The sequence below is a fragment of the Magnolia sinica genome, chromosome 4 (genome assembly GCF_029962835.1).
Source record: "Magnolia sinica isolate HGM2019 chromosome 4, MsV1, whole genome shotgun sequence".
NCBI lineage: Eukaryota > Viridiplantae > Streptophyta > Magnoliopsida > Magnoliales > Magnoliaceae > Magnolia > Magnolia sinica.
In genome coordinates, this window is record NC_080576.1 from 10,910,911 (window position 1) to 10,936,014 (window position 25,104).

Below are 25,104 nucleotides of genomic sequence, written 5' to 3' on the forward strand. Positions count from 1 at the left end.
TAGGTCAGTGAAAGGTTCATAGTACCCATGAGTGTGGTAAAACCCCACCACAGCGAGTGTGTGAAGGATTGTTGCATCGCCTACCACATAATTTTTTTTTGTTTAACAAACGCACTCACACTCCCACGTACGCTCACACCACAGTGAGATTTCACCACAATGGATATTCGAATCCATGACCTCGTGTGGAAACTTTGGTGAGCCTACCACCTAGGCGTGATTAAGGACCCAACCTACCACATAACCTAGCATCACGGTTCATGAGACCAACTGATGACTAATGAACACTTACATGCATGTGCTTACATCACATGCGTACAATATCCGGCCTGTGCAATAGGTGGGCTTCACTTCCATCATGAAGATCACTTGGGCAAATCATCAAGCCTGTCCAATTATTAGGCAGCCCACACTGTACAAAAACAATGGATGATCGAACTTGGCAGAGTTTTGAACCAACATACATGTGGCCCACCTGATGAATCGACTGTTCCTAATTTTTGTGACCCATCTTATGAATGAACCGTCCGAATCTCTGTGGACCATCTTTTGCATGGCTTCTATATCATCCACAACGGATTGAGACGTGTGATTTATTCATAGTGGCAACATGTGAAGAGAAGTCGATTTCTGTTGGATGGTGTGGTTGTTCAGGTAAAACAACATACATAGGCTAGCTGGGTCAGAAACCTGAAAATTTCTGCATTATTCTAGCATTGGGCCAACCATTGGTTCGAGATTCTTACCATTATTGTGCGTGTTTGGTTGTATGCAAATCACAGATTCAGCTAAGCAAGAACAACATGGACATGATCTAGACCATGCATATCGTGTCCCCTAATAATCAATGGTTTTCTCCTAGGGATTTAATCAACTGGTTTTGTGGTACGTTGCGGCCAGGAATGCACAAAAGTCTCCACAAACTAATAAAATCCTTCTGAAGTAGGGAATTGTGCAAATGTTGCCTGCCATTCTTTCCCTAAACCAGACCAAAGCTCAGAAATTCATAAAAGAAGATTCATCAAATGCACTTTGTACAACAAAGATCAATTGCATTATTTCAAGGGCAGGATTTTATTATTATTGTTTATTCTCTTGGTGCAATTAAACAGCAACGTAAAGAAAAATTTGGCAAAGATCTGAGTGAATCATATCCGGGCAACATAGGAATTTGATTGCGTGATGTATCTCACCCATCGATATGGATTATATGTCTTTGATTTCATTGCTATTTGCAAATATCTTACCTGCACTCAAACAAAATTGGGTATTATTCAGTAGTAATCAAAGGAATCAAGTACAGTAATTGTATGGATAGTTCTTTTGAGGACACAGAAAGCTAATGCTTTAACAGAACAAGGAACCCCACTTAACTAGATAGTTACAGCTACAAGCTTGGACTGATATGGGGTTGCATGAAAGATTGCATCTTTCAAAGAAAAAGCCTCAATCTAACAATTTATTGTAAAAAACCACATTCATAGTTCCGGTTGACTAGCAACTAATGCAGTTGGAGTTCCACCAACCCATTTAATGGTTGTAGATGAGAAATCTTCCACATGGGTGTTGTTGCACTGCATTTTAGCCTGGGATGCATATGGACCTTAAGCACCCAAGTATTGCCTGTGTAATTTCCACACTGATACATGTCTATGTCAGATACAAATAGAAGAATAAAAAATGGTGGCTTTAAAAAGTCTTGCATCGGTTTTTTTTTTTTTTCTCTGACACACGTCCATGCAAATATTTTAGTAATGAAATATTATATCTTAATGGTATATACTGCAATAATTTATATGTAGAAAAACCTAATGATGATAGTTGTCGCTGCCATTGTCGGCATCATCATCATAACCTTGCCCCAGCTATTTGGGGCCTGCTTTACGAATCCTGTTTTGCCAATCATTCCTATCTAAGGCCCCATCAACAAGGGAAACCTAAACATTGATATCTATGTGTAAAGAAGTATCTCAGAAATAAAAGATAGTAATTAGTTTTTCTTATGAGCCGTATCGAAGATTATTGAATAAGGACGCATCGACATGCCAAATTTTTAAAAAGTGCCATGTCGTTGTTGCATAGTACTGGTGGTCAAAATGATGAGATGTTTCACCAGATAGTGAATATAAGGAAAAAGGAAATCTTGAAGACCCAATCAGAATAAAACATAGGGGTATATGCAAGGAGAGAACCCACAGTCGAGTGATATCTCACCTGAAGCCTTGAAGCATTGTACGTTGGTATAGTGAAAGTCATGCTTACAGGTCCAACTTCTTTCACGATATTCGCTGATATAACAATTTGAGAGAAAATATACCAAAATTAGCTCTCGATATGAAATCGCGGAAAATAGAAACAGGCCAGTGTCATGAAAGCTTATGGTTAGATATATTGAGTCGTCAGAGGCTGGAAATGTCAGTCGAGAGGACCATACCATGTGATTCCTGCGAAAATGCAAGCCTTGCACGTAGAGTATGTTCAGATCCACCGACAATCTGAAATATTTTGCATCGGCTAATTGTTTAAATAGAGTCAAAGAAGAAGAATGCTTCACGTACATGATAAAATTGTGCTTGAATCTCATTAATAGGTTAATCACATCACCACAAAGTAACGGAAGAAATCTCAGCATAAGAGGTAAGAAAATTTTGCCTTTTTTAAGCCCCACTAGAGTTTCTTATTAGCTTCTCTGAAATCGGTTTTGTTACCTACTGCACCAGGCTGCAGCTCAAAACTAACCCTGTGGAAGGTTGACAAACAAAGGACCAATCAGGAAAGGTTCAGACTGTAAGATAAATGGACTTAAATGATCTATGGCTGTGAAATCTTAATTTTTCCATGAGAAGAATTGGCTAATCAAAACCATAGAAAATGACAGAAACCAAAGAATTTAAGTTTTTCCCACAAAAGAAACTGAATAAAGAAAAATAAAAATTCAAAGTTTTGGGGCAACGGATTTATGCCATGATCTTGATTGCATGAATCCACATAGAATAACTGGATATATCCACTATGGCTAGACACTCCTGTCCTATGTGAGCTCACCACCATTTAAAAAATGGTGGTGACACATCCGCCATACATATGGCATAGTTTAACGGAAACCAAACCTCAATTGCACAAATCTTCTGCCAAGGTGCTGCTCTCACTTCAAAGTTTGCCACAACCATGAGATCTCAGCACCATTTTACACTTGCTAATGTTTTAGTTTGCCACAACCATGACCCTTGGGACATTCATTTCGGTTCTCCTTCAGGACACCATACCCTTTCGCAAAAAATCGTCTAATAAAATAGGTTAGGGAGTCATTTGCTCCCTAACACAACATTTTTCCCCAGATCTCTTACCACTTCTACACAGTATTGAAGCTAGGGTTTCCCTCTCTCCCTCTCCTCTCTTTTTCCCTTCTCTCTTCTAGAAGCGCCAGTGGTCTTTAGATGTTGGTGGCCATGAATGATAATTGCCTGTAGTATGCAGTGCATGCTGCATAAAATTTCTATGCAGTACCCTCATGCTGCACATGGTGAACAAGCGGTGATCGGAACTGTTGTTCTGGTGAGTCATCCTATGGATATGCCACATCCTAAAAGGCAATGGTAGTGGATAGTCATAGTCATCCAATTAGCGACCTGCAAAAGAAATGGTAGAGCAGTGGTACATTGAACCATTAAAATTTGCAAATAGATGGTTCAAAGTTGTCCAATCACCACAGTTTTTATCCTATAGCTCATCCACACAGTGTGCCCATCAGATCAAGTCTACATCACCACATGTTGGCCACATGGAAGTGCATGGAACTTCTATGCACAGACTTTTATGCAGCATGTACTGCATACTGGCATTCCTCTTGCATGTATAGCTTCAATTCATTTGATATTATAGTTGAGTGAGTTTCTGTCGGGTAATCTTACTTGTTCAATGTTCAGAATCAATTGGTGTGGAGCTCTAGATTTTCTAAGACTACACATTATGATGCGGACATCAGTGGTGCACCCTTTAGAGTATACCAGAGGAGGAGGCATCACCGAGAGAGTACCAGGGCGGAGGAGTTGATATGGATGGACGTTGAGTCCATCGGACCCATTTTCTGACGCGCTACGAGTGCATCAGCGGCATGACCGCACCCTGACCATAGATCCATGGGTCCGATTTTACACCCTACCACATGGGTGTTTTAGTTTTAGGCGTTTTTGTTCTTTTCCTTATTTCAGGGTTTTATTGCACTTTCTTTACTTTTCGTCTTTTTTTTTTGTTATTTTTCTTGTTTTCAGGAACTTTAGTGCACTTTTACTTTTTCCATAACTTATATATACGTTGTGAGAAATCCTATTTTCATTATTATTGAATGAATAGAAGTTCGTCTCTTTTCTTCATATTTATTCAAGAGATTAGGATTTTAGGATTGACCCTTGGGTGTTGAGGATTCCACCCCGATTTCAGGTTTCCTTCTTTCTAGATCTTCGAGGTGCGGGAAAAGGTAAGAATTATCCTCCTTTTCTTTTGACGACAAAATGACTTGTACTTTCTTAAGCCTTTCATTCTTCACCCCTATTTTCATTATTATTGATATCCCCTTTATAGTTTGAACGGAAAAGAGGGATGGTTAGTCAGTAAAATCATATCCAAACTTGACTGTGGATTGACTTATGCTAAATCTGGGATATCCTCATATCCTTAGATCCGCATTTTTTACTGTTTACGCGATTTTATGCTAAGGGGCATGATTCTGACGAAATGACCTCATCTTTGTTTTAAAATTTACCTAATTCCTTTGACTGAAAACGGTTAGTTAATTGGTGTATTTATTTGAACATTCTTTAACCTGATTATACATGCATCTAGGATTAGGTCATCACGTCCCTGCATCATATTATAACACTGAATGTATGATTAGGACCGTTATCCAGTTTCCGCACTGCCCTGGATTCCGAAGAATGAGAGAAATCAGCACTGCCCTGGATTCTGAAGAATGAGACAAATTGAGTATCTTACCAACATTCAATACTAGTTTAAGCCTTTAGGGTTCTTCAGTCCAAGGTGGATAGCAGGTCGCTCCAGTTCGGAGTACAGGAACGGGTAATACTTCATCCAATATACAGTATTGGGGGTAGGATAACGTGGTTCGATCCAGTTCATACATTAAAAACGAATTTACAAATGAGTTTACATTATAAGTTACATATGAAATTACGAATGTTATTGCTATTGATCCCCCTTGCATAATAATATATTATATGCACGCTAATGCATCTATCAAAGTATAAATATCTGCATTCTAAATATAAATTTACATTACAACATAATCAACACTAATAGTTGAGAACCATATTTGACCTTTTGGAAGGAATCTGTACCATCTCCTGAATAGACTCCGGGGGATAATCTCTCATCATCCATTTACTTACCTATTCCTCTTTTATAATTTCTTTTGTCTCTTTTATTTATTTATTCATTTATTTATTTTATTTTTTTTGGGGGGGGGGGGGTGGGGGGGGGTTGTTAAATCTTGTTTTACCATTCAAAATAAAAGGCAAAAGCAATAAATAAAAAAATAAAATAAGAAATTAAAGGAAAGAGTCAGTTAGGAAAGAAATGGTGATCCGGATCGAAATGACTCGTAACCAGGATTGTGGGGTTCGAAATGGAAAATTTAGGGGGTTCTGCGAATTAGGAAACATTGCTCCGGTCATCATAATTGTGGGCAGTTGTCCACAGAATAGGTCAGAGCATTCTTCTACTCTAGAACATTGCTCAGACGGGTCTATCGGGGGGTTAAATCTTGTTTTACCATTCAAAATAAAAGGCAAAGGCAAAAAATAAATAAATAAAATAAGAAACTAAAGGAAAGAGTCAGTTAGGAAAGAAATGGCGATCCGGATCAAAATGACTCGTAACCAGGATTGTGGGGTTCGAAATGGAAAATTTAGGGGGTTTTGCGAATTAGGAAACATTGCTTCAGTCATCATAATTGTGGGCAGTTGTCCACAGGATAGGTCAGAGCATTCTTCTACTCTAGAACATTGTTCAGACGGGTATATCGAAGTTTTTATGGGAGAAACATTACTTTCGTGCATGTCTCTTTGCAACCTATGCAACATGAACCAACTCATTGAAAATGGGGTCACCGCAGCAAATTTGTTCCAGCAGACAGTTTAATGAAATCCACATATGGGCCTTAGCAGGCAATTGTCATTCTCAGCAGCCAAAAGGGTTTTGAAACTTCTGAAAAAGTTTGTTATCTCACTGGATAATGAAGTTTTTATTTTATTTTTTATTTTTTATGGGTGGATGATGAAGATGTTAGTATAAGCTCTGATACCATTTCAATAGCTACCTGAAACCACTGTTGAATCAGAAACAATATGGTGGTAATATTATCTTGGGTGGTTCCTGTCATCTGTTAATGTCCACAAAGTTAGACTAATAAATTGTTTCTTAGACATCCTCATTGATGACTATAATAAAATCATTCAGAAGGATGTGGGCATAAGTAAAAAAATACCAGCATTCAATAACATTTGAAAAAAGATTTAGGGCCCAATTAGTTTCAATGCTGTGAAATCCTCAAATACAAGAACGCACATGATTCAGGCAGCACTAAATGGAAAAGCAATGGCATCAAATTGACTTCATAATCTACAATCCCAGATATGCTACTATTTTTGCAATTCAGCAATACAACATATCATTGGTACATGCAGCAAAAGAAAAGAAATGAAAGAACACCTTGTAGTGCATTTTGGCAGCGGCATCTGTATCGTAATTGTGTTAGCAGTGATGGTTGGGAGGAATTCAGCACATACTTTAAGAATCACATCCGCCTAAACAATAACAGAAAAGTGCAAGCTACTTAAGACTGACCAATGTCATAAATCAAAGATGACATCCAACCACGAAAAATGTGGTGAGAGCATATTTCATGCACCTTAAGTGCCCCTGCTTCCTCAATCAATGCATTGATACGGAAAGGAGGCTTGAATTCCTGAGTGGTACGGTAATTCATTACAGAGAACTCTCCATCCGAGGGTACCTGTGATACAAAAGGGAAAGGGGCCAGAGTACACCCATGTTATCAACAAACAGTAAAGAGCCACCAACAGCTTAAAACACATTCTTTAATATTCATGTATCTCAAATCCTTAGTCGTGGTAACTGGTAACTCTCCACTCACTAATGTCAAAGTTCGGTCCATGTCAAAACCGCTGAGATGGACAGATTCATGGAAATTGCAGTCATCTAGTACCACAGCCCCAGCTCCAGTAGAATCACTGTAATCTGTAGCAGAAAACACCGCCAAAAGATAAATAAGAGGCAAAAATGTAACATCAACTTAAATCTGGATTATGGGAATCACCCAAAGTAAGAAAGGGAAAAAAAAGAGACGAAAAAAAAGGAACCATAGGTTCCAACAGTAGAACTTAAAGAAGATAGAAATGTCAGAAACAAAACTTTTTCTTTTTCTTTTTTCTTTTTTTTGAACAGGCATTGAGAAATTATTCTCATGTTTATAAGATGACTACAACTTTGATAATATAGAAAAGAGGATTTGATGCAATACAATTAATCACTTGCTTTAAAAGCTCGAACTGATAGAGCATGGCGAATTAATCCCTTTATCTCATAGCCCAGGCCCCATATTGCATGGGTTAGGACTTTGGCTGGAACCCCCTCGTGGGCCCCACATCAAATGGGTACCGCCTCACACGGGCCGCCCACCTCGAGTGTGCCCTTGCATCCCACAAGCAACCCCACTCGAGCCCAGTGTAAAAATGCCCCTGCATTAGGATTGCTCCAGTGTACTGAGTGAATGCAATTCTCATTCACCTAAGTTGCATTTGGACACTTGGGCAGTCCATATCATCGATCCGATCCACCCATTTGGTCAAACCCACTCTTCATATGATATCTTGAAAAGAAAATCAAACTGATCTGATGCTCCTAACTATTGAACAGATATAAAATGAAATGGACAGACCAAGATTGTTTTTACGAAAAAGTAGGTGCAATCATCAATCTCACATGTTCGTTTTTAACACCCACCCCATATAGATTATGATTCTAAAAGATCACTTCAGTAAGATATGCTAAGCATTCAATCAGTGGCTTGGAAAACAGTCAATTATCCAAAAAAGTGCACATGAACAGATGGTTAGAATCATCCCAATGAGGGCCTCAAAGTCTATAGAAGGAAAAGTAAGGAAGGCCGGGGTGGGGCCCACAAGTCTTCTCTAGGCCCCACAGGTCATCTGACCATTCTTGCAAGCCAATAGAGGTGGTGTGGTTGGGCCCCCTTGAGCCAACAAGCGCACGTGTGTTTTTTGTTTTCCCAAGAAAAGTTATTGTAGGGGTATTTTTGTAATACGTCTTTTGCAAGGGTATTTTTGTAATATGTATTTTTAAGTAAGTCAACCTGGGGTCTTTATGTAGGGGTTTCTTGGGGAGAAAGACATTACATTGTAACTTGGTTTTGAAGAAAGAAAACAAAAGACGCATTGACTCCTCTTTCCCGTCTTGGTGTCGACTCCAAGACCACCACCAGTGTTAATTCTGGTGAAATCGATCCCTTCCATACTCTATTCTCCTACTCTAATTTTCTATACTCTTCTTCTTCTTTCCAATCCTCGCATCTTCTCCTTAGAACCTTTAGATCTCTGTTTTTTCTCTTTATTTTATTATTCTCGTTGCCCATCCACTATCAATTTGGTATCAGAGCCTAGGCTTGCTGATCTCGACTCGCACAAACGAATCCTACCGTGGGAGATTTACAGATGAGCAATGGGATGACATGCTATAACGCATGGTGGATCAACTTGACTGCTTAGTGTGTCACATGGATGCCTTGGAGCTACGAGTGGAGCGATCGGAGTCAAGGAACAACGGAAATCGTGTACCCACAAGCCCTACATGTGACATGACAGATGGTGAAACTTCTGGACAGCATGTGGCGGAGGAAGAAAGTGAGGTTGATGATCTTCCTCGAGAGCATCTAGTGGCACCTACTAACATAACCGCCGGGAGGGCTACTCCAGAGCGGTCTATTCCTCCACGAGGTGCACTCATGGAGACTATACCAAGGTATTTTGGAGGGGACCGACCGAGATGCAACTATGTGGCCGACGATATTACGAAAAAGGTGAGATAATACGCACCTAATTTCATTGGTAAGTTGGAGCCGACTCAATTTCTTGATTGGCTGACAGCGTTGGAGGATTACTTCGGATGGTACGACATGGATGATGATCGTCGAGTCAGGCTTGCGAAGATGAAGCTTAAGGGGCATGCGCGTGTTTGGTGGAGTGTGGAAGACCATGTGCATCAACTTGGACAATCACCTATTGTTCATTAGGAAGAAATGAAGTCGAAGCTAAAGGAGAAGTATCTTCCTCTTGATTATGAGGATGTGCTCTATGAACAACGGTCAAACTGCGGCAAGGAAACATGACGGTGGAAGAATACATGGAGCGCTTCAATGAGCTCACGGTCCATTGTCTAATTACAGAGGAGCGTCATACCCACGCTGAATTTAAAAGAGAGAGAGAGAGAGAGAGAGAGAGAGAGAGAGAGAGACGATGCATTCCAATTGGCTCTGAAAATTAGAATAGATGATGCATTCCAATTGGCTTTGAAAATTGAGCAACAACTTAGACAGCCCATTGGGAGAGGATTTGGTGTAGTTACCAATGAATCAACAAGGTGCAGAAGTTAGCCGAACAATAAGGATCCCTAATAATGCAACCTCTGACAAGCCTGCTGATTCGAGGCCACCTCGTTTGGTGGAGAATCAAGACCATGCAGGGATATGAAAGACGTGGACTATTATAGTCATGGTAGAAAGGGACATTATGCATCACATCGCCCTCGGAAAGTTACGGCTATTTGTGCAGAAGAAGAGGATAACAAATTTGAAGGAGAAAAAGATCCATGTGAGGCTGATGAACCGCAAGATGACATTTATGAATGTGGCCTACCTAACGGGATATTGGCCGTTGTTTGGAGAGTTCTTGTTGCCCCTAAGAAGGAAGAGATTGAAAATTGGCGACGGAATGCTCTTTTCCCAAGTTTGGTGTGGTGATAGGGTATGCAACCTGATTATTGATGGGGGCAGTTGTTCAAATGTGTTATCGCAAGAGCTGGTTAGGAAGATGCAATTACCAGGGGAGGCACAGCCACAACCTTACAAGATTGCATGGGTCAATAACACGACCATTACAGTATCCAAGAGGTGCTTGGTGAATTTCAAGATAGGCCATTATGAAGATTCCATTTGGTGCGATGTAGTTCCCATGAATATCTCTCATATACTTCTTGGAAGGCCTTGGCTTTATGACCGAAAGGTGTTTAGTGACGGAGAGGCTAACACATTTACCTTCAGATTCAATGGCAAGAAGATTCTCCTTACACCTATGAAGGCAAGTGAATCAATGAAGAAGAGAACCGAGCCAAAAAAGTCAGCCAATGTCTCATCTATGAGGCAGATTGAGGAGGAGAGCAAAGAGGGAGGTGTTATGTATGCTCTAGTGACGCGGGAGGTCAAGGACAAGATCTCGACAAAGAGGCAAGTGATGAATCCGCAAGTCGAAAGGTTGATGTCTGAATTTTCGGATCCAGTGCCTGATGAACTATCGGATGAATCATGAATTACTACCTATGAGGGACATTCAACATGCTATCGACCTCGTCCCAAGGTCCGTGCTTCCTAACCTTCCAGCCTACAGGATGAATCCGACTAAGTATGTCAAGCAAAAGAAGCAAGTTAATGAATTGTTGCAGAAAGGCTTTATCAAAGAAAGCCTTAGCCCATGCGTTGTCCTGGCCTTGTTGACACCGAAGAAGGATGGAAGTTGTCGAATGTGTGTGGACAATCGTGCTATAAATAAAATAACCGTCGAGTACCACTTCCCAAACGACTTGATGATATGCTAGACATGTTGGCTGGTTCCAAAGTCTTTTCGAAGATCGAATTGAGAAGTAGCTACCACCAAATACGGATCAGACCTCGAGATGAGTGGAAGACAGCATTCAAAACAAATGATGGGTTCTACGAATGGTTGGTTATGCCTTTCGGATTGACCAATGCCCCTAGCACCTTCATGCGAGTCATGATTTAGGTACTACGTCCCTTTATCAATTGCTTCGTTGTTGTCTATTTTGATGATATACTAATATATAGAAAAGAGGCCTTCGAACACAATGATCACCTTCGACAAGTTATGAGAGTTCCCAAAAAAGAAAAACTCTTCATTAACTTGAAGAAGTGCACTTCTATGAGTGCAAGTGTGATATTTCTTAGCTTTGTGGTATCTTCCCGTGGCGTAGAAGCTGACCCTATCCCTACTAATGTGCATGAAGTGTGATGTTTCCATCGGTTGGCTACCTTCTACAAGAGATTTATCAGAAATTTCAGCAACATCATGGCACCGATTACTCTGTATTTGAAAAATGGACAATTCGTGTGGACCAAGGCTGCTACTAAAGCTTTTGAAGATATCAAAGCTAAGATGACCGCAGCCCCAATTCTTCAACTACCGGACTTCAACAAGGCCTTCGAAGTTGCTTGTGATGCTTCTCACGTCGGCATTGGAGGGGTGCTTGGTCGGGATGAGCACTCAGTGGCCTACTTTAACAAAAAGTTGAATGAGGCCAAGCATAAGTACTCAGCATATGATGTAAAATTTTATGCAGTGGTGCACGAGCTGAAGCATTGGCGGCATTACCTCATCAAGAAAGAGTTTATTCTTTACTCTAACCATGAAGCCCTCAAGTATATCAATTCCCGGAAGAAGTTAAGCCATGCGCATGCCAAATAGAGTGCTTATGTCCAAGTATTCACCTTTGTGCTGAAACACAGGTCGGGAATTGAGAACAAGGCAGCTGATGTATTGAATATATGAGCCCACTTGTTGACAATGATGTCTATAGAAGTGAACGGCTTCGACCAGATGAAGCATGATTACAGTGGTGATGATGATTTTGGGCAGATTTACGCAGATTTTTATACTGGGCAGCAAGCAAGTCATCCAAAGTTCGGTGTGCATGATGGGTATCTCTTCTTTGGAACTCGTCTATGCATACCTGGCACTTCTCTACTAGAGCATGTGATATGAGAATTACACTCGGGTGGCCTCGGCGGCCATTTTGGGCATAACCAAAAAAATTGTTCTCATAGAAGATAGAGTTTATTGACCTACGTTGAAGCGAGAAGTGGCGAAATGGGTGCAGCAATGTCGAGCTTGCCAGTTTGCCAAAGGGTGGAAAAAAATGCAAGTTTATACACACCGTTGTGTGTACCCCAAGAACCATGGCAAGACATCAATATGGATTTTGTTTTGGGTTTGTCGAAGACTGTATGAGGCAAACAATTCGATCTTTGCTGTAGTGGACCGCTTTTCTAAGATGGCTCATTTTATTCCTTACTCTAAGACCTCAGATGCCCTGAAGATAGCCACCTTGTTCTTACAGGAGGTAGTTCTCTTACACGGTGTACTGAAATCTATTCTCCGATAGGGACGTGAAGTTTACGAGTTACTTCTAGAAAACGTTGTGGAAGGTTATGAGCACTAAGCTTAAGTTTTCAGCTACATATCATCCTCAAACAGATGGTCAAATAGAAGTGATTAAACAGAGCTTGGGAAATCTACTACAGTGCTTTGTTGGAGACCATGTTTCAAGGTGGGATCAAGTTCTGCCGATGGCTGAATTTGCTTATAACAGTTCGGTTAATCAGTCAACTGGACTGTCATAATTTGAGGTAGTGTTGGCAATGACGCCAGGACAACCCATTGATTTGATTACACTGCCCATGGATGCGTGACCGAGTGAGGAGGCCCCCTTGAGCCAACAAGCGCACGTGTGCTTTTTTTTTTGTCAAGAAAAGTTAATTGTAGGGGTATTTTTGTAATATGTATTTTTAAGGAAGTCAGCCTAGGGTCTTTATGTAGGGGTTTCTTGGGGAGAAAGACATTACATTGTAACTTGGTTTTAAAGAAAGAAAACTAAAGAGATGCCGACTCCTCTGTCCCGTCTTGGTGCCAACTCCAACAACACCACCAGTTCTGATTCCGATGAAATCTATCCATTCTCTACTCTATTCTTGTACTCTAATCTCCTATACTCTTCTTCATCTTTCTAATCCTCACAACTTCTCCTTAAAACCTTTAAATATCCGTTTTTTCTCTTTATTTTCTTATTCTCGTTGCCCGTCCACTATCACATCCAATCTGCATAATTTTTGCACAGCAGCCTGAGAAAAGTGTCGAACCCAGTGGAATGCTCCATATTGATTTCCCATGAGTCCGGTGCAACTAGGTGCATGGGAAGGTTCCCATGCACACTGCACAATAAATCATTTTATTTTCCCTGTGGAAAATATTCCAGTATCATAGAAAATAAGCAACAGTGGAAGAACTAGAAAACTGGTAGAAATGCTGTAGCTAATCATGAATATGCAGCACATGGAAGTAATATGATGGACGGATCAGCAATTTCTGTCCAGTTAAATTGATAACTGCATATAATTCTTGTTAGTCTAGAAACTACATGTACAAACAGTCTATGCAGATAGGGTACTCATTAAATAAAAAGAAATTTTTCTTTGTTTCCAAAACTCACAACAGTGTTATTTGAGTTGCAGATAGGAACAATACTGAATATAAATGCTTCACTTCAAATAGAAGTGATTTTTACATTCTGTGAGAATTAGGGATGCAAGTTGGGCTAGGCTCAACTCACACCTAACTGGCCCAACCTGATTTTAACTAGGATATGGGTTAGGTTTGGGTCAATTTGATTTTTATAAGCCGATTTAAATCAGGTGAGGTTCATATTAAGGCATAACCTTCCTGAATATTCATTCTCAGCATGGCCCAACTCACTCTGGCCCCAATCTAGAAGAGGTTTGGGTCATCCATGGCAGGCATCTTCATATAAAAGGCCTGGATCAAATTTCATTAACCAAATTGAGAAATTAGACCGGTTTGGTTGGGTAATTTGAAGATGGGATGAGATCGGATTGGCAGGGTCAGGTCGTAAACCAGGTTGGTTCAGGTTATACCAAATAGCTATAAGGATCCTTTTTTATTTTTTTATTTTTGTAAAAGCAAGCACTGGCAGCAAAATGCTAAACCATGTTCATGAGAGAGAGAGAGAGAGAGAGAGAGAGAGAGAGAGAGAGAGAGCAAAATGCAGTAGTTTTGAACACCTGAAAACTACAGACGAGTATTGGAAAGTAATGGAGTGGCTCAATAATTATATGAATTACGATACACCACCTAGAGAAGGCAAGACATGCCATACATGCCTTCTGATGAAATTCAATAATCTAGAAAGCACCATAAAGATTCATAACTATAAAAAGGAAATTCTTACAAACAAGGATCACAAAAATGTTCATAGCTTATAACAATATAGACCCAGAAGAAATACCATAGACAGAATTCCTGCTTCCGCCAATCCTCAGGTCTTCGTTAAGAGCTAGATGGATTTCAGGGTTGCCTGTCAGATAACTTTTCATTTGAATGGTACCATCGATCTTGGAAGTAAGTATGTAACCCTGTTTAGCTAACATTAGTATATGAAAACCATGATTTGAACTGGGCAATCAAGAATATATATATATATATAGAAAATGAAACAAGATAAACAGTTAAAATACCGAAGGCATTTTGGAAATAATGTAGTTTCAAGCAGAAATGAAGAAACACATGAACAAAACCAAGAAAAAAAAAAAAAAAGAAGCAATCAATAACTATGTAACATTGGACTAAGCTTTTGGAAAACTAAGAAACAGTTGAGACCATAGAAATATCAATGCGTGAGGTTTCAAGGATACTGATAAATCCAAGTCAACCACCGATGATTTAAAAGACAAATTTACAGGAAAAAATTGTAAAATATCATAGAAGACCATGCAAATTATGAATTCCTAACACTCAGATTCCGCTACATTTCTTTGAAGAAATCAAACTCGCTGTCTGTGAAACCATATTAATCTGCACAAGTGTGGTTTTCCTTTGATATTTTCACGCACTATTTAAGATTTGATATACATTGAAGAACAGCAACAGAGGAGATGCTGGATTTGTTAGTTGTTAGGATATGCACTTCGACGGATGATCGCTAACATGATTCCAGTTCTCTGCCGGAAAACATCCTTTTGCTGCATTCTACGCACTATTTTAGTTAGTCTTACAACTGAGCAATATCATAACTATTGTCACTCACAGGACAGTATTTGTGAAATCAAAATAAATACAGTATGGAAATACTCACACTAGAGCTGAATGTAACGCTTATTTTCTCAATTACATCAACGAATATTTCCTCCCTCTTCCTACCCCCAGGCTCATTGGCTACAACAGATTTTGTAACAGCTGTACCCGGCATCCGTTTCGACCCTTGCTGCAGAAATGCACTCAACGGCAGTAAATCATAGCATCTATTCAAGTGGATGATAACTTTATATGGAGTTAATTTCATGATTGGAATGTTCAATGCTATCATAAGGTAAAGATACCATAAATACAGCAGCAGGGCCAAGGGTTGGCAAACGTCCAGCATCAACCACAAGTGGCTCATTAAAAATATAAGACTTTAACACCTCAGTAGATGTTGTCTGTGGATAACAGAAGTCCTGGAGATAGATAAAAGATAATCAAGGTGACGAGTTGCTGATGGAAGAGGTAGCTAATGAAATTCATAGGGTTCTCCAGAACCATAAATAAGGAATGTAAAGTCTCATACTGCTCAACGACATACAGATATTACTTGCCTGATCATTAAAGTTATGAAAATATATCGGGATGTATATAGATCATTTATAGTGAAAGAAAGCAATAATCAATAAAATAGAGCGGATGCCTAATAATGATGGAAATGACACGCAGCAGCCATATGAAATTATCGTTACACGGTTAAAGAGCACCTAAAACACCAATCACTTCTAGCTCATATAGACAATAAAGGGATTGCATCTGCCATAGATCAATAAAAAGGAGAGATAAATTGAAATAATTTAAGACAGACCAATGGTCACAATAGTGTTTTCGAGTTTAGCAAGCAGAACGTCAAAACACGCGCGCGAGCATGCACACACATGAGTAAACAAATTGTGAAAGCACACATCTTATTGTGTACATAATACCCCCTTGGGACTATGAATAATATGAGGTTTTCCTATCAAATCTTCTGTGACAAGAAAAATTATCCTGGAATAAACAAAAAACTTGAAATATTCAATGACAACAGATGGCTGTGTCAGCTTTAGTCTTGTTGGCGGTGAACTAGAAACTTCTTAGATACTAGATAACATCACTCCACAACTATTTTTGCAGCATAAAATTGACAGAGATGCAGCAAATTTCTTATACTTCAAAGAAAATACTTCAAATCTTTAATTTGCTCATGGTAAATGACCTTAGTATATGGTTTGCTGCCAATGACTGTAACTAGTCATCATGAGAGCAATTATGCTTTCTTTCTTTTTTTTCAAGACATTATAGCACAAGAAAATTTCGAATAAGCAACAAAACATCATATGCCAAGTATCACACTCCTCGCAAACCAACAAATTTTCAAATACAAGTGCAACGTCCAACAAAATCATGAAGGGATATTTACAATGACTTCTTCGAGCAACTCATATACAAGCACAAAATTTTTCCGTAATGAATCTTCATTGAGAATGCCAAGGTAATCTTTAATGACACGCTCAATCCTTTGTAGGAGCTCCAAAACAAGCGAAGGCGATACATTAGCTCGCATGGTTGCAACAAATAACAGCCCAGAAACCTTCACATGTACATAGTTGACGCCATCCAGATTCTATGAAGCAGAGGAAAGGCATCAATAAAGTATGGAGAGAGGGAGAGAGAGTGCAATTCATTTAAACCAGTAATCAGAAAGAGAATTATGTGACCGTCGACCGAAGGATTATATACTCAAGTTTTCATTATGTAGCCCATGGTTCAGTGATCTAGACCATTGTTTTGTTGCGATCCACCATGGCAACAATCATCCAATCAGGAAGAATTTTGGTGCCTGGCCATCTATGGTGAGGCCCTACAGACCAATGCACTACATTGCTATGTATCCCAACTAGTACAAACTAAAAATCCAAATATGATGCGCATATCCTTCAGGATCCTAATGTTCCTCAATCAGAGGATATAATATGTACTCTATTGAACAGAACCATATTAATGATATTTTTTTTCTTTCTGAAGAGTAACAAGTAACTTTATTTAAAAAGTGCCAAGATGGCACAGAAATTGCAACCTATGAAAAATTACAATCTTCCATAGACTTGATACAAGAATCCCACTCAAGCACAAAAAAATGGGCCTTTTAAAAGATGACCTCCGCCTTAAGAAAGATGGGCCTTCTACCATATTAATGATAGAAGACAGGATAATACGTTCAGGTACACATTTATCTAGATGGGGAAACATTTGTGAAAAATGAATGCTTTCAAAGAAAAAGAGTAATATGCCCTTTCTAACATAGTCATTACCACACAAGCATAACAAGTTTCATGTAAACAAATAGCTACAAAGACAGGCGGTGCTTCCTCTCCTTCATCCCCCTTCCAAAATTTAACCTTGCGAAAGAATATTTCCGCACTTCCTTTTTGTACTTCGCCACGATCTGCATTCATGTGACCAGAGAAGACCGTTAACTTTATTTATTCTGGAGATGTACTCAAAGTGTCCCTTCTTGATCAAAACCTAAAGAAAATAGTTGGTATAAAAGAAGTAACACAACTACGATACAAAACTACAGCAATAAGAAAAAGAAATGAATGATAACATTTTCTCTTGCCCAAATGTTTCCCTTGAGCTAGTCAAAAGCAGAAAGGATGATAAGATATTTAGACCCCAAAAAAAAAGTATAGTATGTAGAATAAAGGTGGATTTAGTAATGCTTTTCCTTTTCTATTTTGCTATCAAACTTTTTTCTTCTTTAATATTGTTAAACTCCATTTGCTTTTTTTCTGAACAAGAACACCAAAATGACAAAACAACCTGTTTCGGTGGGAAAATCAAAACTCCCTCTGAAATGATATTGACAACTATGATTAATTGATTAGCTATGAATTTATTTTGCAGAAGTGGGAAAGTGTTTTGAGCCATAATACCCAGGTGTGGATACTGACATGGGCATGGATACAGGAGCGGGGATGTGACTTCCAATTCTCAAAATCCAGGACAAGGATATGGATAAGTATCTCATTAGTAAAATGCTTTTCATATTCAGTTTCTATGGCATTGGTTGAAGATTCAACCTATTCTAATAATTTTTTACTTAAATATGCCTATGATGATGGTGGTTAGGGGTTTTCTTTCACTTTTTCAAGGCTAACTTTAATGAACTATTGATATTTACAAAGTTTTTAGATTTTACAATTGACCTTTAAAATATGGCAGTAATATGAGAGACTTTATGGGATTTCAAAAATATCATTAGCAACATACTTTTCATTTTCATTTTTTATGGTTTAAGTTGAAGTTCAACCTATTCTAATAATTTTTACTTAAACACAGCTATGACGATGATTATTAGGGGTTTTCTTTCACTTTTTAAAGGCTAACTTTAATGAACTATTGATATTTACAGAGTTTTAGCTTTTACAATAGACCTTTAAAATATAACAGTAATATGAGGGTAGATATTCGGAAGGGACATCATTTAAGGACTGTTATGTGGAGCTTGGAATTCTTAAACATCATGTCGACTTTCTTCTATAACCTTTTGTTACATTCATGGGCCCTTTGCCAAGACACTAGACTCATCAAAGTTAACATCATGACCTGTGATTATCTTGCGGGCAGCCGGATCCCACAAACAATATCCCTTCACACCAATACCATACCCAACAAAGAAGAAATTCTTTGACTTTGGTTCTAGTTTGTTCCTTTGACAACTAAGGATTAGTGCATAAGCATCACAACCAAATATTTTCGAATCAGAATAATCACAAGGAGTTCTAGACCATACCTTTTGAGGTGATCTCTCCTCCAATGCCATGGAAACTAATTGATTAACGAGATAATGAGCCGTAGAAACCGCCTTAGCCCACAACTCCTGCTCTAAACCCACATTACTTAGCGTGCTGTGGGCCCTTTCCATTAACATGTGATTCATGCATTCTGCAATGCCATTTGGTTGAGGAGTGTATACAATTGTATAGAGCCATGCCATGCCTTTCACAATATTGAAAAAATTCCTTTGAAGTGTATTCAGACCCATTATCCATCCTCCATTCGTTAATTTGTCACCCCGTGCTCTTCTCCACCTCAACCTTAAAGTGCTTTAATACATTAAACACATTGCCCTTGAACTTTAGTATCTTCGCCCAAACTTTGCAACAGTAATCATCTATGAAAGATACAAAATACAATGCACCTCAATAAGACATATCTGATGAAGGCCCCCATGCATCCGAATGTATACACATTACTTGTGTGACTCTTTTTCTTTTTTTTTAAACATGCACACACACCCTACACACTCACACCGTAGTGGGATTTCACCACCTATGGGTACTCGAACCCTTGACCCGGTGTTGAAACTCCTGAGAGTCTACATCGGAGCAAGAGTAAGGACCCAGACTTGTGTGACTCTGGAAATTAAATATCCGCCTATGTTGCTACCCATAGATACAATACTCACAAAACTCCTCATCGAACTTCATCATGGGGATAAGCTTCCTTTTAGCCAAGACTCTCATGCCACGCACACTCCTATGACCGAACCTTTCGATGTCACGACCGAACCAAAAGTTCATCACCATCAACCACCACATATGTTGCATCATCAATCATGGTGCTTCCAAGCAACTTGTACAGATTTTCAACTTGGGTACCTTTCCTGAATATTTGAGCCTCTTTGGAGACCTTAAAAACTCCACCTTGCTCGGTAAATTTATAACTATCCTAATCCAACTCCTAAAGTGAAATCAAGCTTCTCTTCAATTCCGGTACATACCAAACATTTTCAAGTATCACAAGCATTCCATTAAATGTCCGCAAGCGCACCGAACCAACACCAACCGTGTCAATGGTTGAGTCATTACCATCGATACCAAACTGCCAAATGTGGTTCATATGAACAAAAACCAAGATCTGTGGACACATATGATGAGTGGCGCTGCTACTAAGAATCCAATTTCATAAAATAACGAGTCATATCCCATCATCAACACTTCACCATCGGCTGATTCCAAAGCCAACCCTACTTAATTTACTTTATTTTAAAATTCAGAAACTTGCTTCTCTTTCGTGAATCGGAGCTTTTCATCAAATCTGCACCCTAGCTTTGCCGACAATTCTTTTTTAATATGACAGTTTTGCCACAATTCTAACAAGCACCGTTCTGATAATGTCCTTCTGATTTTGATTAGAAACCAGACTTGGTCTGGTACAAGCTTTCTAGCTTCGCCCATAAACATTCCACTATACATTCACCGACAATGTTAAACAAAATTGCATCCGCTGGACATACACGAATTATTGATAAAGCCTTGAGATTCATCTCCTCCCAAGCATCATTGGTCACAAATTTCGATTTCTTTACTTTCCCTAGCAATTCCTTATGTTACCCTTCTTGTACAAACAAGTTTAAACTTTAAGTTTACAAAATTCAAATTCTTCCAGCCATCAAATTTCTCCACTTGAAATCTATCACTTGACATTTTCACTAAATTGCTACACAAAACCCAGACACTCTGATACACTTGCAGCAGCAAAACACCGCCATCCACAACCAATCGCCAATTTAAGCAAACTCAAAAACACCTTATGTGCACAACCGACAACCACAAACTCCATCAAGAATCATGTGCAACAAAATGAAGGAAAATAAATGGGAGAATAGGATGCACCAATACCCAACCACAAGACACAAGATTGATATAGTACACCTAGTGTTCGAAGTATTGGTATCGCTACAAGTTTTGTTGGCCAGGGATACAAAAACAATATCGATATCACCAATAATATCGCTGATAACCGAAAATGCAAAGAAACATGGAGAAAACGGTGGAATTTTCAGCGAAACTTCAAGAGATGTTAAAATGTACATATTTGCATATTTAGAAATAAAAAAAAAATTGCAAAAAGAATGCATACATAACAAGTTTTCATTTAATGGGGCATTAAAACCATGTGTTTGTTGTAAGAAATCAATCCAACCATCCCATCCGGCCTATTTGACCATCCAACCTTCCATCCAAACATTCATCAATATTGCAAAATATCAACAACACATGATATTTCACCAAGAAATCATCAATAATTGGAAAGGAAATGAAAGATTGTGGTCTCAATATCACACATGTTGCTATATCGATAATATTGAGATATTATCAATATTATCAACGACAAATTGAACACTACATACAACCATGTTCCCATAAAAAATTTGAAATATTTTTTTTCTATTAAACAAAATTTTGATGATATCAATACGTTGGCAATATTATTGAAATATCATCGATACACCTATGATACAAGCATTACCTAGAATTTACGTAGTAAAAAATATTGGCGATACATTGGTGATATTGATGCATTGGCAATACAAGCGACACCTAGAATTTACATAGTTGAAAATATTGGCGATTACATTAGCGAGATTAATATTTTGGCTATACTTAGCTATACATTGCTAATACCTAGAATTTCCGATACTACCAACGTTATCGGTATCGCTAAGCTGGAGATAAAGATAATATCGGAGATAATTTGAACACTGAGTACACCACAATGGGCTACATGCACAGGCAAAGTGGCAAGCAAATAAATTCATTATCTTTGGGAGGAAATTACAACTTTGTATAGAGAAAAGAAACACTCATCAATCCAATGAAATACAAGCCGAATCACCTCCCCTTTAGGCTCCAATGCCACCATAAACAGCCACACAATCCCATTTCATGTCATTGCCACCAACGTTGCAATCCACCATCAAGAAATACATATGTGGCTTCTATGATTTGAAGGAATGGAAAAGAAACCCATGGAGAGATCTCCAATTTGAGAAATCCTACCCCAAAGATAACCCATTTTATTTGCCTCTTTACACCCTTTCTTTTCTCTCTTCCCTCACATGAGAAAACCTTTCACCAAATTCAGAAACTTGCTTCTCTTTCGTGAATTGGAGCTTTTCGTCAAATCTGCACCCTTGCTTTGCCAACAATTCTTTTTTAATATGACGGTTTTGCCACAATTCTAACAAGCACCTTTTTGATAATGTCCTTCTGATTTTGATTAGAAACCAGACTTGGTCTGGTACAAGCTTTCTAGCTTCGCCCGTAAGCATTCCGCTATACATTCACCGACATGTAATTCGTCCCCCCCCCCCCCCAAAACTTGCCTCACACACAAGGAAAATGTCTAAAATACCCTCCCAAAGGTGTACATGTAAATAGACCCTTACTCCATGACCACATTATAAGTTATAAAACGTTAAAAAGGACTAAATACATGTGGCATGATTTTGGTATCACACACTAACAAAAATCCACACGTAGATTTGTCATTTCACCAAAGAGATGCAATTGGTGGCACAAACAGACAAAATCCAAGCCGCTCATTAGGCAGAACTAACATGTACATGAAAGAAAGAAAAAAAGAAAAAAAAGCTGGCATATTCATCAGGTGGGCCTGTTTGGCTCGAATCCAGTCATGTGATACATGTGTGTTGTGTTGGGCGTGAGGCGCGTGCTAGAGACTTATGCAGCTCTATCTAAATTCCAAACCGAACGCCTTTAACCCCAAGCGACGAAATAGATTGAGAGACCGCAAACATGGTGGTTCAGACGTCTATTCAGCCACCTGTAATATAAATCAAGCGATTTGTGAAGGGGGGTCGTCCTTCTAATGAGTTCTTTTTGCCTTTTAGTCGAAAGGACTTTTCCACCATGATAGCAGCAATCAATCAATAACAATACAGCACGAGAGTAACCAAAAGAAAACAAAATTGCATTTATAAATGTTATCAAGGATAAAAACTTACAAATTAAAGAAAAATCCTCGGCGATCCAGCGACTATAGCATAGATGGTGAGGTCCTAAAGCTACGGTTGTCCTTAGTCCAATGATTGGGGCATAAACGAAGGGAATTACGCTAAATGTTGGTCCAGGGTAGAAGCGTAGAAGGGCAGGATTGCACTAAAACTAAGCTAAAGTCAGCCTGACATGGCAGCATCGACAAATTGAACTAGACCAAAACTAAGATAAAACTGGTCCAGCGTAGCAATGTAGACAGAATGGATAAACTAAACTAAAATAAACAACATTGCGCTGTAGAATTGTGTAGTGTTGGGTTGGCAAGGACCTAGAGCTCTTCGATCTTTCTCCTATTTATAGAATTTCAGGATGATTGCTAGAGAGAGATTTATGTAGTGACTCCTCATGTTCGCCGACGTGTAAATGACTGTTCGGGCCCGTGAACAGTCATGGCCTATCATGTGTCGCCATGTGTGCAGATCACTTGTCATGGGTTGGCCATTAGTCATGTGCACGTCTTCAGTCCACTACGAGGGCAAGATTTCTTCATATATTGTCACATGTGGGCAATTGTTGTCCTTTCTTTCTCTTGAATGTGCTTTGTGCACTATAAAAATTGGCCAACTTGGTGTTGCTGTTAAGCTACTTCATAGCTCCTTTCTACTGAGCGGTTTCAGCCGTAGAGATCTTCTTTGTATGATGCTATTGTGCATGGGCCAAATCCGTTACTAGCCTGACTGTATTGCAGCCATTATCAGTTATCGGCCATAAGGCCACGAAGGTGAGTAGCTGACTCGTCATGTGAATGAGACATGTAACACACGTGCCATGACAGTAGCCAACTGGACTTGCCTTTTTTCGGCTACCGGTGATGCTTTCATTTGTAGAGCAGCCGAGGAGATCCTCCATTTGTCTCTTACTGAGATATCGTTGCCACCTGGCATCATCAGTGTTGCTCGATCTGACACGGTCAGATCAGGCGTAAACAGGGCCACACATGCATATTGACTGTCGACCACTGGTGAATCTTTTCAATTTTCCATTCATTTTGCAATGCGTGAAGCTCCCCTGACGAGCGGATTAGCCTAATTTACCAGTCAGGGAATGTGTATGGTAGGGGCATCGCCTGAGTGGCTTGGATCTCGCAATCGTATGAGCTAAAAGGGCACCTGCAAAGCTAATGACTGCCTCAATCTGCATTTGAAGGTAGCAGTAAACGCAATTCAACTTTCACGACTGTTGATTTACATGAAGAATTGGGTTGATTTCTAGCGAGACTATAAAGATACGATAAACAGAATGCCCGCAGGAAATTAAGAATAAGACAGAAGATTGGAGAGAGAGAGAGAGAGAGATTACAGTCGCGAAAGATGATATTGTCGCCTCTCTGAGAGAGCACGAAGAACTGAGAAATCATGGCGATTGCCGAGATATCCAAATACCTTCCGTCGACTATTTTCTGACTCCAACGAATCCAAATGTTCCTCTTTTCTTTTGGTTTGTTTGTTTTCTCTTTTATTCTTCTTTTTTTTTTTTCTTTTTGTTTTTTTTCCTTCGGAGATTGATACGACACCCTTCGTTTTTTGTTTTATTCGCTCCTTGCTGGAAGCGGATTGCGTGGTGTGCGTGTGCCACATCCCACTGACAGCGGATTGCGTGGTGTGCTACGCACTACCAACCTGCATGGTGGGTTGACAACACCAATCTCTGTGGCCCCACTTTCTTTGTTATATCTACACAGTCTATCCATTTTTAGAGATCCAATGCTCAGTTGGACCACACTACAAATCAGGAGGGACCCTAATACTGCGCATTGAAACCTTCGTGGGGCCAATCATGATGTTTATTTTCCATCGAACCTGTTCATGAGGTCACACATATAAGCATAAAAGGAAAACATATGTCACCTTATCCAAAACTTTGGTGCTTCCTTAAGTTTTCAAAGGTAAATATCCAAACCTCACTACTTTCTGTTGTGTGGCCCAATTGAGATTTAGATCTGCTTCTTTTTTCTAGACATGCCTTAAAACAATCTCACATAATAGATGGACGGTGTGGATATAAAATATACATCATGATGGGCGTACAGAACTAGGTGACGT

General features: G+C 39.2%; 1 protein-coding gene across 1 annotated transcript; it reads right to left on the reverse strand.

Moving 5' to 3' along the window:
- Positions 1–1,050: 1,050 nt before the first annotated feature.
- On the reverse strand, positions 1,051–24,563 carry LOC131242424 (AP-4 complex subunit mu-like). Its single transcript, XM_058241035.1, has 13 exons — positions 24,362–24,563; positions 17,546–17,640; positions 16,615–16,818; positions 15,512–15,628; positions 15,268–15,396; positions 14,422–14,548; positions 7,172–7,275; positions 6,926–7,030; positions 6,727–6,821; positions 2,653–2,740; positions 2,435–2,495; positions 2,215–2,288; positions 1,051–1,247 (listed from the first exon to the last, which is right to left on the reverse strand). The coding sequence occupies exons 1-10, from the start codon at positions 24,417–24,419 to the stop codon at positions 2,668–2,670; spliced, it is 1,107 nt and encodes a 368-aa protein (XP_058097018.1). The 5' UTR covers positions 24,420–24,563; the 3' UTR covers positions 1,051–1,247; positions 2,215–2,288; positions 2,435–2,495; positions 2,653–2,667.
- Between the last annotated feature and the right edge of the window lie 541 nt (positions 24,564–25,104).

Bases quoted from the DNA above. Each gene is read 5' to 3' on its own strand.
- LOC131242424 (XM_058241035.1), bottom strand. From the start codon at position 24,419: ATGATTTCTCAGTTCTTCGTGCTCTCTCAGAGAGGCGACAATATCATC. The intron at 16,819-17,545 runs GTAGCTATTTGT...TCTGCTTCATAG, and splicing joins AGGAAGCACCGCCTGTCTTT to AATCTGGATGGCGTCAACTA. The intron at 2,741-6,726 runs GTGTTCTTTCAT...AACCTTCCACAG, and splicing joins CTGCCAAAATGCACTACAAG to GGTTAGTTTTGAGCTGCAGC.